This window comes from Phaenicophaeus curvirostris, chromosome 5 (assembly GCF_032191515.1).
Source record: "Phaenicophaeus curvirostris isolate KB17595 chromosome 5, BPBGC_Pcur_1.0, whole genome shotgun sequence".
Lineage (NCBI taxonomy): Eukaryota > Metazoa > Chordata > Aves > Cuculiformes > Cuculidae > Phaenicophaeus > Phaenicophaeus curvirostris.
In genome coordinates, this window is record NC_091396.1 from 30,218,257 (window position 1) to 30,234,583 (window position 16,327).

Genomic DNA, 16,327 nt, shown 5'->3' on the forward strand with positions numbered 1-16,327 from the left:
TTGAAATACAGAGTGTGAAAAAGTTACTGTATTGTTTTACCTGAAACTGAAGTTAGATTTGCTGTTAAGGAAATTACAGAAGGCAGGGGCTGACTTTGCTCCAGACAGAATTAATGTTTCTGCATAGTCTATGAAGATTTCATCTTCACCTATCAGAGAGATGAATAAAATCTTCCATTAACTATATATCCAAGGAAGAAGAAAGGAAGAGTTGTAGTAAAATGTAACCTGTTACGTATTAGCTCTGAAACAAGCACAAAGGAGTCACTTTACCCTAATGTGAAAAGGAAAAATCTCCTTTTCACTTTTAGATAGGAGGAAATTATTGTCAATGATGTTAATAGATGAGTAGATCTTAACAGATCTTAATAGTTGTGTTTAAGACTTGTCTATTGAGAGTTTCTCTACTTCATACAATTGAAAATAAGCAGAGGTGGTGCATTTGCGTGTCTGGTGTCCATATTGAAGGAGAAACAAAAATCCTCTTGCCTGCAATTTTATCTGATGACTTGAAAAATCATGCAGATCCTCTTCTCAAGCATTTGCCACCAATATTAAAGTTCTACAGATAAATTCGGCCTGTTGCAACAACTAGCTGCCTCTAGTTTTCCAGTGACTTCACACAGCCATTCTTGCCACAAGAATTTAGCAAATACAAATGACTTGGAGAATGGCAACACAATTGTCCCTCTCATAGCAGCATAAAAACATGTAATCATATGTCATTTTTGCAGTCAGCTTTTTTCATACCATATGAAAAGGTACTTCTCAAGTACTATCTTTTACTGCTGTCTGTATGCCGCCAGGATCACGCACACACCTCAAAAACCAACAGCTGCTGCCTAATAAAACTTAAACACAGGGTAGTCACGTTATTGGTGTTTCCCCTTGGTATCACAGATGGAGTTTAAATATGCAAATATCTCACAAAATTAAAACGTACACATGTATGGCACATTGTTAATTGAGATTAATGCCTTGGAGAAGAGGAGGTTCTTGTTTTTAGGTTTACCTCAACAAATAAAGATGGTGTGGGTGACACTTCCGTATTCATAAATTGCTGGTTTTAAAAATAGGAAAGAATTAATCCTCTAAATCTATTTTTTCAGTCTATGTTGTTAAAAGCTTTCCAAATTAAGCTGTTGGAAGCATTTTTCTCTCTCCTCATAAGTAGAGATGGGCTCTCTCAAGCAGTGTTTTCTGTAACTGAAGAAGGCACCCTTCATTTGCATTTTGTTCTCATGGATTAATGCTCCTATGACATTCCACGCAGATGAGCAAAATGTGATCTAAAATTTACCTAGTCCTTCCAAGCAGCGGTTTGAGCTTGTCTAGGTTACAACAGCCAGTTCTTACCTGTCTGAGAGTCTTTCAATGTTTCAATTCTTTCTCCAGTTGTCAATTCTTGAATTTCACTCACTGAAGTATTTCTACGGAGAGCTGGCCTCTGTACCACAAAAATTTCTCATGTTTGAGTACAGATTTACATGAGAGGAAGGTACAGTGCAAGTGCAGAGAAGTGCAGACAGATCGGATCTCCTCTATGAATGAAGACAAGCCAGGCAATGCTAAAAGACACTTCAGTGGTCAGACCTCAACTACTAGACCTCAACACCAATCTGCCACAGCATCTTTGTTCCAAACTTGCTTCTTCCTCACAGTCAGTCAGTTGTACAGATAATGTATACTGGAGCCAGATCAAACCCACCCTTCCATTTCTGGTATGATCCAGACCTGCATACTATTTTAAACAAGGAAAAATACCGAGCTATCTGTCACCAGTACAGAGAGCACAACTTTGTTGTTTTCATCTTCAAATTAATACAGCTGGCTTGTTGTTTCTTTAGGTGCCCTTTCTGCTATCAATGGTTCTGTTGAGTGCACCAAAAGCATGCACCATCCAGAAGCATGTAATGAAATTTCGGGCTGCTTTTAGCAGAACATGAAACATCATTTTCTTTGAACATTACTGAGTAAATTAATTCCCAATTTGTTTCCTGTCTTGTGGAATTTGGGCTGTTGATATAAATGACAAGAGCTAACGACCTTGTCATTAAACTTAATGTAAATACTGCCGATGATTTGAATAGAGGCAGAGCTGGCTTTTAATTTTCCTTGCATGCGAGGCATAACATTGATAATGTTGAGAAAGAGGTCCAGAGAATTTTCTCTAATTCTTTGGGACTTCCTAAAAATCCTTGTTCTACTGCACAAAGAGCAGGCAGCGTTTTCCACAGCATACAAGGACTAAGACATGCAGGCACACAAACCACAAACACAAATTGTGGTTATACTAATAGTCTACTTCTACCTAGTTTTCCTAGAAAGAGAAATGAAAAGATCTTGGAGGAAACTAAAGCAAGTGGTAGCTTAACAGTACATTTCCACACAGATTCACACTGCTCAGATTCAGTAACAATTTCTGTTCATTCGTCCACTATCTGCCACTTCAGAGCATTGTACAGAGGATGAGACAGGTTTCCTCAAGAGGCTGTAAAAGTTCAGTGCCTACATCTAGACAACTGATCATCTCCGAAGAAATCAACTATGGTGGCGTCTGACTAAATAAGAAAGTGCAGCTTTGAAGGAAAAAATAAAAAAGGATGAAAAGAAGTAGCTGGCTTTTCAGAACAACAAGGCTGGAATCCACCGTATTGTTACTAAAATTGATCTGATCTGGCTGTGAATACAGACAGTACTGAGGAAGCCAGTTGAGTTTTTCTGTTCTTATTAATACACAACACAGTGACCTACTAAAACCAGTAAAACTTCATTGATCCAATCATTCTGACTTGGAATATGAACATCTGACTAGTGTTGCATTAGTACCAACAGACACTTGCTTTTTCCTTTCTTGTAACAGGAAAAAAGAAAATCACTGTCAAAGCATTTTCTCCATTTAAAGTACAGGGTTACAACAGCAAAAACACTGAAAAAAATTCAACTAAACCTATAAATAAGTAAATCATTATACAAACACAGTCAAGAATTGAAGTTTTGCATGCTGAATGAATATTTTATTTAGAACCAGTTTATAAAAATAAAATACAAAATAATTTGAAAACAAAAACTTAAAACATTGTACAAAGCCTTGATATGGTACAAATGAGAAAATAAATAATTACAACTTTATGTACAAATGACCATTACAAGGGCATTAACTCTATGTGTTCTTGGATGCCTGAGCAAACTTAAAAGAAAATGAATGGCTTAGAAGATTTCCAAGAAGGGGAAGGGAACTGCAATTACTGAGCAAGAGAATTTGAAGGACTCAACATTTGTCTTCCTCAATGGTAACGATCTCGGAACTATTTTCCACTTAATTTAATCATGCTGCCGATTTTACTAATGAGTAGTTTAAGTCTTATCAAAGGACAACATTGTAATTTTAGTTACTATGCAGATTTCATTCTTGTGGTATTGCCCAGGGATTTTAGATTAGCAGCCATTGGTTGGCAGCTTCAAAGAGTCAGTATCGTGTAAGGCATTGCTGGTGATTTCCTTAATTTCCTAGTTTGGATATTCATAGGAAAGTGTTTGAAAATTTACATCTTTTAGCTTAAGCACTGCAACTCATCTCTGGGTTGACTCTATAAAGAGAAAGTTATAAGCTGGGGAAGAATTCCAAATTTTGCTTTCTAACCGAGGAAGGTAAAGAGAATGTAGATAAGGCTGGTAGGCAACCAAACCAGATACCCAATCAGAGGGGAAAGATGTGAAATAGCCCCTAGAATCCCACCTCACCTTCTGTCAAACCTTTATGACCTTGCCTGCCATGCAGCAGATATGGGTTTAAAACAATTTGAAGCCAGGCAGACCAAATTAAATATATTGCATCTTTTGGAGCAAACTGGTCTACTGTTATCAAAGTTCCTTGTGATCTCAGAAGGAAACAAACATCTGTAACTCAAATTAATTCCAGCTGAATTCCAGCAGACAGTTGTGGATGACCAGGACCTTATATGAGTAGCCCACTTGTGTTATTGTTTTAGAAGAGATCACTTTGTACCCTTGGCCGTGGCTGGCCCTCAGCAGTAATTCTTATAGAAAAGATCAAAAGGCATGGCATGGCATAACAGTAATAAAAAAATAAGCATTTTTTAAATTGAAAATACAGCAATTGCAAATACAGTATTTATAGAATGAGTTTATTCCTTCACTCCCTAAACAGGGGAAAAAAATGAATAAAAAAAGACCCTATACTGATTTTAATGCAAGTTTCATCTGCACAAGAACAACAAGAAGATCCAAAGATCCAAGCTCTTCATGTAGAGGAGAAATCAAAGCAAAATACATTCATGACGTGCTTTGGGTTTGTCACTGTTACTTTTAAGAGAGGATGTGTTACCACAATGGAGACTAAAATCAGCCTGCATGTTCAAACCCGGATGGCTAGAGTAATTGCCCAGTTAATTCATTAGACTTTAAAACAATACACTACTACACATTTCTTCCTTTGAAAAACTCTCAGAAGTTAATATTAAAAAGCCTGATTATGTAAAATACAGAAAAATGAGTGATTAAATAAACTTTTTGGCATTTGACAGTATCTTAAAATAATTCCAGACAGTTACTACACAATCTAGGTTGATTTTCATATACTTTCTTTTTTACAAATGTTATCTGCAGGGCAAAGGAAGACTGGCTTCAAGTGGAGAGCTGAGGTATTCTTGTGTGAGGTGCATGTTTGTGAGATTTGCATGTGTTATCTAACAACTGTATGACCTGAACTTCGCTGCCTTTTCGCCAGCATCACAGGTTACTGAAAATCACAGTAATTGCAACCAATGATATTTGAGCCAAAAGAAAATCAGTGAACAAACTCCTCTAGTTCACTGCCTAATACATTATCTAGAAGTAGAATAAAAATACTACATGCTCTCCCTCAAGTTTCAGTAATAGGAACAAGCATCCAAAGCTGTCACCAGTTGAAGTAAGGAGTCATGCGTAATTGTCAAGGCTTTTATTTCTATAGCTGACAGTTCTCTGACCACTCCTTACAGTGGAAAAGCATACAGAGAACACTCCTTAGGGAATCATGGTGTTAACTTAAGACACTTAAGCAGCCCCTTGCTTACTGGCATTGACAAGCCAGTCATGGGTCTCGTCACCTCACAGGATCACTCGTGCGTGAAAAAATTAATATCTTACGTGACTATAATGAGAAAACAAATTGACTTTGAGTTCTCCTTTGTTCTCCTGTTCCTTTTCAGAACATTCCTCTTTCATTTTGACACATATGTAAAAATTGGAGCATGTATCTCTACCTTGCCATTAGATCCTTTTAAGAAACTGGAATAGTCATTTTCTTCTTACCAGAATTTATGCCTCGGTGTTCCATTAAAATGTCCAATTCATTATGGAAAAATTCTTTTTATAAGAAAGTCTGTACTGTAAGTCTGGCTTTGTCTACATTCTCATCAAAGAGAAAAAGAAAATTTTTTTTATAAATATTACAGTCAACTATTTCATAAATGTTACTGCAATAAGAAGGACTTATGGGAATTTTGCCCAAGTAGGACCGTAGGATCAGGGCTTGTAACATAGAAGAGATACAGAATCAGAATTAGGGCATAGCAAAATTACGGTAGATGGAGAGGAGATTGGAGGAAATCAAAGCAAAACAAGCCTTGGCTCACTCTAGCAAATGAATTCTAGTAAACAGGATGCAATAGCTGAGACTGTTCCTGTCCGTATGCATATATACACATATGGATAGACGGATGTATATATGTTTCTACACAATATACAGTATCTATATAAAAGTATATATAGATACACTTATGTACAAATGCCTATTTATATATATATAATCAAAATTGTGTGTTTCCCCAGCTATAGTTAATATAATACTACAAATTGTAAATGATAGAGTGCTTGCAGGTCTTTTTCAGATGAAAAATATTCCAAGGTATTTTTAAATATATAGGACCAGATCCTCCTCTTTATGTCAAGACCGTTTAATGAGGTATGTGAGAAAGCTTGATCTCAAACATGCAAACTTCAAGGCAAGAATACGTCCAGATTTCTTAAGGCAGGATGTGGCTGGTAGCTATGAACGCCCCGTGTCACTCCCCAGGGGTCTGCCTCCTGAATAATTGTATATGACTAGCAGTTAAGACCTCACATTGCTCCTGCCTTTGAAGAGGGAAATTTGCTATGCTTACCCATCCTGCTTAACTAGTAGATAGGTGCCTAGCATCATACAACTTGTCAGTGTTGCTCTACTCTATCACACCTTCTATTACTTTTAACAGGGTAATTGGCATTTGTAATTAATAATGATGTTTATTAATTTTAATATAGATTTTTGAGGTTGCAACTTAGATTCATTATACCATGCAATACTGTAGCACAAATGTTTGTATGAAATGCTCAGTCTTTTCAAATTCTATTTTAGTTTAAAGGCTTCGTGCCTCGATTTCTCTAAACAAATGCTCCAAAGTGCTGGCCAGAGCACACGAAATACCATGAAGAGCAAATGCATGTGCAGCATCTGCATCTGCTACATGTCATGGCTCCATTGCGCTGCCCTCCAAAGAAATGGAGGCTTGAAGAGGACAAAGCAACAGCTCCTTGAATTTCTATTTCCTAGCTAAAATCCCTGTGTAAGCTGCTGTGTGCTACGCAGAATAACTGTGACAGTTTTGTACAGTGGAGAAAAATCTTCCCCATCCCTGAAAATTTGTTGCAGATAACCCTCCATTAAACACTCATTCACACTCTGCACAAGGGACACGTATACATTGGTGGTTTTATGCAGAGTCAGTTGCATATTCAAATATTGAAGCTTATAGAGTTCTTGATGATTATACAGGACCTCTAGAAATATTAAGCCAATATTTATGCATGAATTGATTAGCTGACCTAACTACATTAACTGATTGCTACATTAAACCATAGCAAGCAATTCCGTAAACTTCTGAGGGGAAGGTATCAAGCAATAAAAAAAAAACCCTCCAGAAGCGCGGGTCATTCAAGGTAAATTATTCACAATCACTCCTCCATTCATATCTTCATTATTTGCTCACTAGCTCCCATCAAATCCACACTGGAACTGGGGATATATAGTCCTTTTACCTTCTACTGCACTGAAAGAAGCCTGGGCCATCAATCACAATTGATATCTCTCTAGTTTGGCATAGTTTACTGTTTTTACATTGGCAAGTTATTCAAGTACAAGTGAATTTCTACAGCATTGATTTATTTTACATAGCAATGTGTAACAATGGACAAGTCTGTACTTCAAGGACAGCATAAAAAATCTGTAGGTGTTCTATTCTCTCTCACCTATAAAGCAATTACCTGTTTCTGGATCCTGCTACACTGGAGAAAAAATATAAACACCTCAACTTCAGCATCTTAGGCAAGGATGCATAAAGTTGGTACCTATTAAAACTGATCATTTTAATGTAGGAATAAGCTTACAAGACCATAATAAATGCTTTTCAGATATAAGGGAGAAGTGAGGAAAAATAATCCTGCTATAAGGCTGCCATACCATCTTAACAGATAATTCCAGATCAAAAATATCACAATGGGACCAAATTCTCTTTCTAGTATACCATAAGGAAACATGAGGAAAACAGGAAGAAAAAGATGGGATTTGTTGTTGTCACATTCATCTGTTAGGTATTCATTGACCGTCACTGCTCCTATATGATGAACATTCATAACAATTAAGAATTCACATTACAAAATAAAAATGAGTAACCACAAACCCTGTTTGTAATAAAAACTAAAAATGCCTTTGAGTCTCTGCTCTTGTGCCATATGCAAATGCACACACAAAATTATAAAGAAAAAAAGCAAGCTGCAAGATGAAACATTGGCTGGTTGAGAAATCAGCAGTCCTTCAATTTTTTTTACCAAGGTATAAAGTCTATTAGAATTTGTGCATTCCAGAAATTTAAGGGAGGGTGGGGAGGGAGGGTGGGAATAGAAGACACAATGCTGAAAGTATTCAGGAACTAACAGGAAGGGAACTGTATTATTTGTGGTCCATAAATTACAAATGAAAAATGAGAAAGAATGAGTTTATATAAGCATATACATATATGTATATATAAATATTTATATTATATAATTTATCATGAGGACATGCAGTTATTGGTATAGCACCTATTATACAATATAATACAAAGGAATAGGACTTTCCAATGGTACAGTTTCTTCAGAAAAAGCAGGTATACCCTACCTATTGCATTCATCTGTAGTGTTTGAAACCTGAATGTAATTAAGGTTCCACACTGTGCTACATTACATATGGGAAACTATATATTCATAGCAAGAAAAGAAAAAAAAAATTAACATAGTCTGACAAAGCAAGTGAAATTCAGTGCAGCTCTAGGGCAGCTTCAATGCAGCATTAGAATGTGTTAGCTCAGAGACAAAATATTCCCTTTTTAATCCAAACGTATTCATTTGGCAGAGGTTAAATAAAAAGGACAGTTTCTAGCTGGTTGGAGAGGCATATGATTCCAGCAAGCAGATCAGTAACTGACAAGTCTCCTATGCATCCAGCGTCCCCACAACAGGAATTATTAGGGAGAGCTGGCTGCATCTTTCTCAGGCTTGCATTCTTATGTGTTACTATTCTGACCTGTTATTCTCTTCTGAATATAGCAAAAGGTGCTGTACCGCTAGGTTCCCTACAGAGATCCTGTAAAGCACAGGAGATTATTAAATAACTACCAAAGCTGGAGGAATTAGACACCATGGACTTTACTGACAGACAACTGGCTATCAAAAACTATTCAGGCAAAAAACCAAGAGGACTCCAACATTAAAAATAGCTCAGACTGCTTTCTGTATATTTTGCTTTGATGACTAGCATTCTTATCCAGATTTTGTAAGGGTGTATCTGTCACCTATAACCCTCCAAATTCATAAAGCAGACAATCTCCTCATCTCTTTTTCATCTTTCATGTTATTATAAAACAAATGACCAAAAAAGCAAATATTGGTTGGTAGTAATCATCTCTGCACGTGGTTTAAGTGATCCATAACTCATGGAAAAACAAAAACCACTGACAGCACGTTCTTCTTGCAACTGTATTAAGGGGGGAAAAGTACCTCTGTTTTCTAACTTACATTGCAATTCATTGTAAATATGCAACACTGAGTGAAGTGCAGACATCTTGCTCCTTTTTTCTCATTACCTAGACAGGAATGCTCTTCTGAATTCTATTGAACATAGTTTGAAGAACTCCACTGTGAGTCTCAAAGGAGTACATTATATGAAACTGAGAATTAGCTTCTTGGATCCCAATCAGAACTATAAGCACTTTTCAGAAGAATATAGCTATTAAACCATTTTGGTGATCATTAGTAATAATTTTTAAATCATTGTGTCATTGAGTCAAGGAACACGATACTTCCGTAGGTAAAAAACATGTGCAATGGTAGACAGGGAACAAGATGAGCACTGAGTCACTCAGAGATGTGTGCAGCTCAAAATGGAAGAGATTTATAAGGTAGAAATAACATCGTCTTCTAAACAGTGTGCTTTTTTAACACTGCAAAGACATGCTTGAGCAGTACGTATCTCCCAAGTGATGACATCATTTTGGGAATAACTGTTTCAGGTTTCCTTACATACGCCTGAAGTATGCAAGTCCTTAATTAAGCCAAATCTTCTAGCTAGATAAACTAAAAACATAGAAATAAATACCTTTTTAAAACATTCACTTTAGAGATATTTTTACTCTAAATACATTACACCGCTTTGACTACCTAGTCATTCTTATCCTGGCCTCTACTTCCCCTCTCATGGATCTGCTTGCTGCCTGCTCTTCAGCAATGCCTGGCCACTTACTCACACAGTATGCTTTCTCATGAATAGTTTATGATGCTTACTTTCTTTCAAAAGCACAGATTCAACACCATTTTTAAAATTTTTTTTTTGATTATTTTTGTAAATACACAGTACACAGACACAACATGCATCAGGTTTAGGAGGAGGCTTTATACCTGTCAAGGCCCAGTTCCTATCTGCTAAGCTTAGTGGTTGATTTGCTTTTTCCTGTAGGAGTCTTAGTGTTTGGAGAATGGTGGAAGGAACTGCCAGATCCTTTCAGACTATTCTTGCTCGGTTTGTTGCAGCAGTGCTCTTGTTGGCAGGACCTCCTAGAAGATGAGGAGCCTGAATGGCTAGGAGGTGATTTACTCCTCCCAAGATGTGGGGATGAACTTCTCTGATCATGATGGGGTCTCCCAGCCCGGGACAGAGATGAACTGGCAGTACGGGGTAAAGAAGAGCTCCTAGGGGAGGCACTGGGACTGCGTCGGGGGATGACAGGGCTTTTGGGTGGCGTTTTTGGACTATGTGGAGATCCTGGGCTCTTACACTGGGTAGAACTCCTTGGTCTTTGAGATCCATTCTGTAGGATTTGAGCCAGACGAGAGATAAGATCTGAGTCCGAGCTGCTACTCCCTAGGACTCTGTATCTGCGTAACCTTAAGAAGAAATGAAGAAAGATTATTTCTGTTCCCATCTATTCACAAGATTTTATACAGAAGCACAGTACCACGGGAAACTAGGGATGAGCTTACATTGCAGAACAGACATCTGGAGCTGAACTTTCCTCTAAGGTAGAGGTGTTCAGATCTAGGCTTTGCCTTCCATGTTTTTCAAATCAACACAGGATTTATATTCGCACAAACTCACTCACATAAGCAGCCAAGTGTTTAAAAGATAACTGAAATTTCCTGGTGGTGCTGGAAGAAGTGCTCTGAAGAGCAGTGCTTATTGCCTCTGTTTCAGAGGGGGTACATCCATTCCTGCAGACCACCAATACACTCCTATACACAATTTTAAGGGACTGTAAGATACACACAACTTCCTCCACGGGATTTCACACAACTGTATCAAAATACTACATATCCTGATAATGTAGGCACTGAAGAAAGTAGATCATGGTTGTCTGTATACGGAATTGGTGAAGAAGAGCTTCTAGAAATCACTCTGCCCTCCTTTTCTTAGTTGGTTTTACTTAACCATGATCTGAGCATAGCAAACTAACTTGATACTAATGGCTCAATACCAAACCCAAACAGTTAAAATGTCTACAAAAGAAACAGTTTAATTTTCAGAGGGGCTGGATATGACATATCCTATTGATTTCTCTGGGTTTGTGAATAATCAACTATTCTGGAATAGCGACCCCACCTTAAAATAAAAATTGTAAAGACTTAGTTAGGGACTGACAGGCCACAAACTACTGAGTACACATCTACTGAAATATTAGGTTTAACAGTGAAGCAGGCTCATTCCTGTGTAACAACCCCTCCTCATTCATTCTCCAACAAGGTAAAATTTCTCAGAGAATTGAAGCCCAGCATTTTTTAAAACATCAGCTAAGGGATGGAACTTCTACAGGATTGCACACTGCATAGGAACTGCAGCCTAGCTCAAATCCATTTTAAACCTGAAAACCTATTTCATTTTTCTCTGCATTACCTAGCTTCTACCCCAGGTCTAGGAGGTGGTTTTCCTGGTGGTGGTCGAGGAAAGAACTGAGCTGAACTTGAACTGGTGACTTGATCAGTGGCTGTCCAGGACACTGGCCTTGGAATCTTGCTTTTTCTGGACTGAGGACTGCTTGGAGATAAAGAGCTATCTTCTGTCTGCTTGCTGAAATGAGAGTCCAGTGTCAATTTAGAAAATGAGGATAAGACATCATCCTCAGAAAATGGTACTGGAGTAGCAGCCATTTTTTCCTCCAGTGACTTATCAGAGGCACTTGAGAGGTCACCAAGGAAAGATTTGAGCTGTCTCTTTTCCATAAGTATTTTGACCAAGTCTGTCTGATGAGCCTTTTTTAGAAGAAGCTTTTCCTTTGCTGAAACAGAAGAGGACTCTGACATTGAGTCTATCTCTTGTGCTAAAACTGGGATTCGGCTCTGCCTGAATACAAAAGGAGATTTAACTACGTCCTTCTTAGATCGATGAGAATTTCCATTTTCTGAAATACAGTGGAATAACTCTCCATTTCGGGGAGCATTTTTCTCCTTTTTGTCCTCCTGGTGCAAAAAAGTAGTAAGGGCCACTTTGTGGCATTTCAAGTCTTGAATATGGACTTCTTCCTTATTAGACTGAAAACCATTTTCCTGAACTGGTGCTATTTTGCTTGCCTGGCTATTAACATGTGGTTTAGTAAGTTTTGAGGGAGAAAGTTCTGACTGTTTTGCTGTTATCAACTTCAGAACCTCATCTTGATTTGGCACCAAACAGACAGGCCTTGGCTTTGACTCTTCAGCCACTTCAGTATTTGTTAGAGGTTCTTCCTCCACACATTTTGAGTTTCCTGGCAAAGAAGAATTCTGTTCTTTACTTAGCATTTTGATGGTGTTCTCAGAAACCACTGGAAGCCGTTCTTCCTCAGCCTCCTCTACAGGAATATTTTCAAGCTCTTCCTCTTTTTGTATCCCACTATGTTGTTCAGGTAGGTCCTTTTGACCACAGTCCAGGACGTTGTCACATCCTTTGACAAGTCCTTCTCTGTCAAGCACCTCTTGGCTGACATTAAGTACCAAATCTGGTCTGCTAGCACTACCTGGAAGTGCGTCTTCTGCCACAACCAAACCTGGCAAACTTTCCTTTGGAGAGGAAAGTTCCACGGTGTGTTCCATAGCATCCTGCTCTCTTTTCTCTAGCTGGTGGCCACAATGAAAGCTCTCTGAAACAGACTGTGTGGATGCCACTGAAGGTCTGGGTATTGTTATCTGCATTGGAAAATCAGAGAAGATAAAGGTGAGCAAATCAGGAATGTTATGCAGATAATATTCTTTAAACAGCATTTTTGATGCCATGTCTTCAAGATACATTATGTAACGATTACTATGAATCATAACGTTCAAATAACACCCAGCTTCATAATTTACATCTTGATAAGGAGGAAAAAAAACCCAAAACACTATCATCCCCAGACAGAAATGTGTAGCAGGTAAAAACAAACACAATCTCAGTGGAAAATGTTGCTGTTACCACATTACCCTCCTGGAAATGAGATGCAGCCTAACTGGCAGGCTTTTCATCTTACATTAGTTTGAATACTCTTATAACAAGTTGTATATAAACATAGACTCTTTAACAAGAACACATCAATATTTTTAGACAAATACAGAAAACAAAGAACACAGTGAGGCCTAGATTCAGGAATGGACTTAAATTTCAATTTAGGAAGAACTCAGATACTTTGTTAACAAAAAAACCCCAAACCTTTATTTACCTGATTAAATACATCCATACCCACAATACCTACATTCTTGTCCAGAAAAGCTCTCCCAGGTACCCATATTTTAACTATTACCTTCCCTGTAGAAACTTATATCTTGTTTTAACTAAGCAACCTGGTTAGGACATCTCCTTACCTAAGATGATTAAGAGATCCACAAACTAAATATTCACACATGCAAATCCCCTAACAGGTCTAATCCAATAGGCATGCTTAAAGCACTCCTGAAACTGATATTTCATATTTAGTCGGTTCCTTTGAAAAATAGTTGGTTATGATGAGTGCTGCCTTTAGTACATAGCTTAATTATTAGAGCACAAGTCCAGGAAACAGGAAACAGGAAACCTGCATCCATGCCTCTCCCCACCTGAGGGACATAAGCCCACTTCCCCCAGTAAGGACAAAACCAGAATGGGGTTGATTCTTACCTTCCCCATTGAAGTCAGGCCACTAAACAGACAGAAATGCAAGAGTCATGGGGTCAGAGAGTGAGAGATCACACACAAAAGCAAGAGGAGTTTTACCTCTATGGCCAAGGGAGGAATGTGTTCTCATGTGACGAGGAGTCCTGGATTCTGGTTTATACATATTGGATTGAGTAATTTGGTAAAATGTATAAACAGTAAAAAAATCAAGGGGCTACCTTCCTTGCTTTACATGGACAGAGAGTTCAGCTCTCTTTTTCCTTGTATTCTTTAGCCTCATGAATCTGACACAGTTTGAGTTTGTAATACTCAGCAAAATATAGAAGACTGGAGTCTGGGTTTGAACATACAGACTTTTTTGATACACTGATGGTAGAAAAGACAACCAGTTCTAGTGTTGCCAAGATTTTGCTGTTTCAAGACAGATTTCACCTGACCTTGTTGCAGAAATTATACGTGCTGCTGAGCTTAATGGGCTTTTGTAAGAGCTAGTATATTGGTACTACTGGATGGTGGAAATCAGGCTTATCTGTCAGGACCCATAGCAATTAATACTTTGGAAATACAGAACAACCCTCCAAATTAAGAAATGGGAACTGACAGTGAAAGAGATATACTCAGATTTCCCATGAGAATATAACAGCTTCATTGAAATTCTTGCTGTATTCTCTTTGTTTTGCATTTTCTTCATAGTCCTATATAACAACATTTCCATCACTATGTATCCACATTTACCTCCACAAAACACAAACATTCAACTGATATTATAAACAGTCCACTAGAACTAAACATGGAATGCAAATCCACAGGCATAAAGCTGAATAAAAGAGAGCACAATTATTTATGTTAAAGAAATCATTTCTATACTATAAAATGTATTCTGGATTTACCTACTGCAGTTTTTGGACCTTAACTGAAAAATGTGGTAACATATTTTTTGAGAAATTTGGAATAAAATTTGGAGAAAAATACTTCTTAGTTTTATGAGTAGAATTAGCTGTAAGGCTACAGAAAGTGGCATTTTTCACTGGGGAAGAGGGTTTTAGAAGGGTAATGGTGAAGCAGAAATGTAAGATAACTGTACTCCTGTTTTCCCAAGTAGAACTAAGCTGTCTGTAGCACATTCACCAAGCTGAGATTTATTGAAATGGGGGGGAGGGGAAAACAAACAAAAAAAATCACCACCACCCCCAACAAAAAACCAAACCAAAAATGAGACCTGCAGCAAAAGGCTACTTTTTGTCTCCCTAATAATTAGTTTTCAAGTTTGAGCCAACACAGTCCCTTCATACTTGCTGAATTAAAATGGTACATTGGGAAACAAACTGGAGTTACTTAGTTTTGGCAAAACATCTGTCTCATCTCTTCTTATGCTCAAACCAGATTCTTTCTTTGAAAGAAGCACTACTTCCATATTGTGTTAGAGAAGTCTTTCTTACTTCAAAAGCTTTCACGTGAGAGAATCCAAGCACACCACTTCAGCTACAGAAAGAACAAAAGAAGTAGAATTTTTTTTTTATGAAGCATCTTTTAATGATTAGGCCAATTAGTGACTAAATCTTGAGAGTTAAAAATAGTTTAGCAAAAGCTCTGTACAGAAAGGAAATGGAATAAAACCAGAGGATAAAAAAAATTAGAAAAAGGTCTGGGAAACAGGATAGCTATTCCATAGGTGTCCATACATCTCTAGGAAGTTGCTCTAAGGCAATACATCTTCAGGTGTTCAACAACACTCTCATATGACAGAAGAATGTATTTTGGCCTGTCACAGATCTTTTAGAAATTCTCAACTACAACCTAGGTAAAACTGGGTTCAGGAAATTTTAAAGCAATACTGTCCTTGGAATAGCAGTTTCAGATTTTGGAGAGATCACTTGGACGCCTGCTGTTCACTCAGGTCTATCTACTTGTTGCAACACCTTGTTCTCCAGGGCTACAGACAGAGTCTCCAAAGTAATGAAATGTAGTAAAATATTCCCCTTTCCAAACTTTTGACTTTATGAACTAGTCTGGTTGCCAATTCAAATAACCCAGGAATCAAAAAAACAGAGTTGTCTTCCACATATCTGAAAAGGATGGCTTCCCTTAGAAGACAATGATTCTGGTGTCAATTTTCACAAGACAATCTTAGTTATTTGCTTTTAGGAACATATTTATCTTCTTGGCACATTTCCAGAATTTAAATTGCCTTTAAATACTCTTTTGCTCTAATATGTTTGCATGGAAACTCTTTTTTTCATTGTGAACTCTCATATTTTATCTCTTAGTTGAAATCAGCTCTAATATGAAATATGTTTGTATTTTTCAAGAGATTTTATATCCTTTACCACATCTGGAGAGAGAATTTCCTAGTCTTTCAGGCCTATCTTGGCCAACCAGGATTTAACCCTTACACCTAATAACTAGAAAAGTAAGCTTATTGAACAACCTACAAGTAGGACAGGGGGGAGCTATCTGTGAAAGTAAAACATTGAACAAGTAGAGGAAAGAAAAGGATAGTGGATGACTAAGTACCATCAAAGACTCGGTACTACTGAGTAGTTCACAGCTTCAGAAATGGCATTTTGAACACATAGCACATTCTTGATTTGTTTTCCCTAACAAACAAAAGTTTGTTTTCTTTGACCTCTTAATAAGAGGTCAATAAACCTCTTAATACTTTTC

General features: G+C 37.6%; 1 protein-coding gene across 1 annotated transcript in view; it reads right to left on the reverse strand.

The window, feature by feature from the left end:
• Positions 1-9,366: 9,366 nt before the first annotated feature.
• TTBK2 (tau tubulin kinase 2) overlaps positions 9,367-16,327 on the reverse strand; it is an 89,342-nt gene continuing 82,381 nt past the window's right edge. Inside the window, exons 15-16 of the mRNA XM_069858158.1 lie at positions 11,462-12,726; positions 9,367-10,458 (exon numbers count right to left, since the gene is read on the reverse strand). Of these exons, the coding sequence (XP_069714259.1) occupies positions 9,990-10,458; positions 11,462-12,726 (1,734 nt within the window). The 3' untranslated portion in view covers positions 9,367-9,989. The remainder of the gene's footprint in view (positions 10,459-11,461; positions 12,727-16,327) is intronic.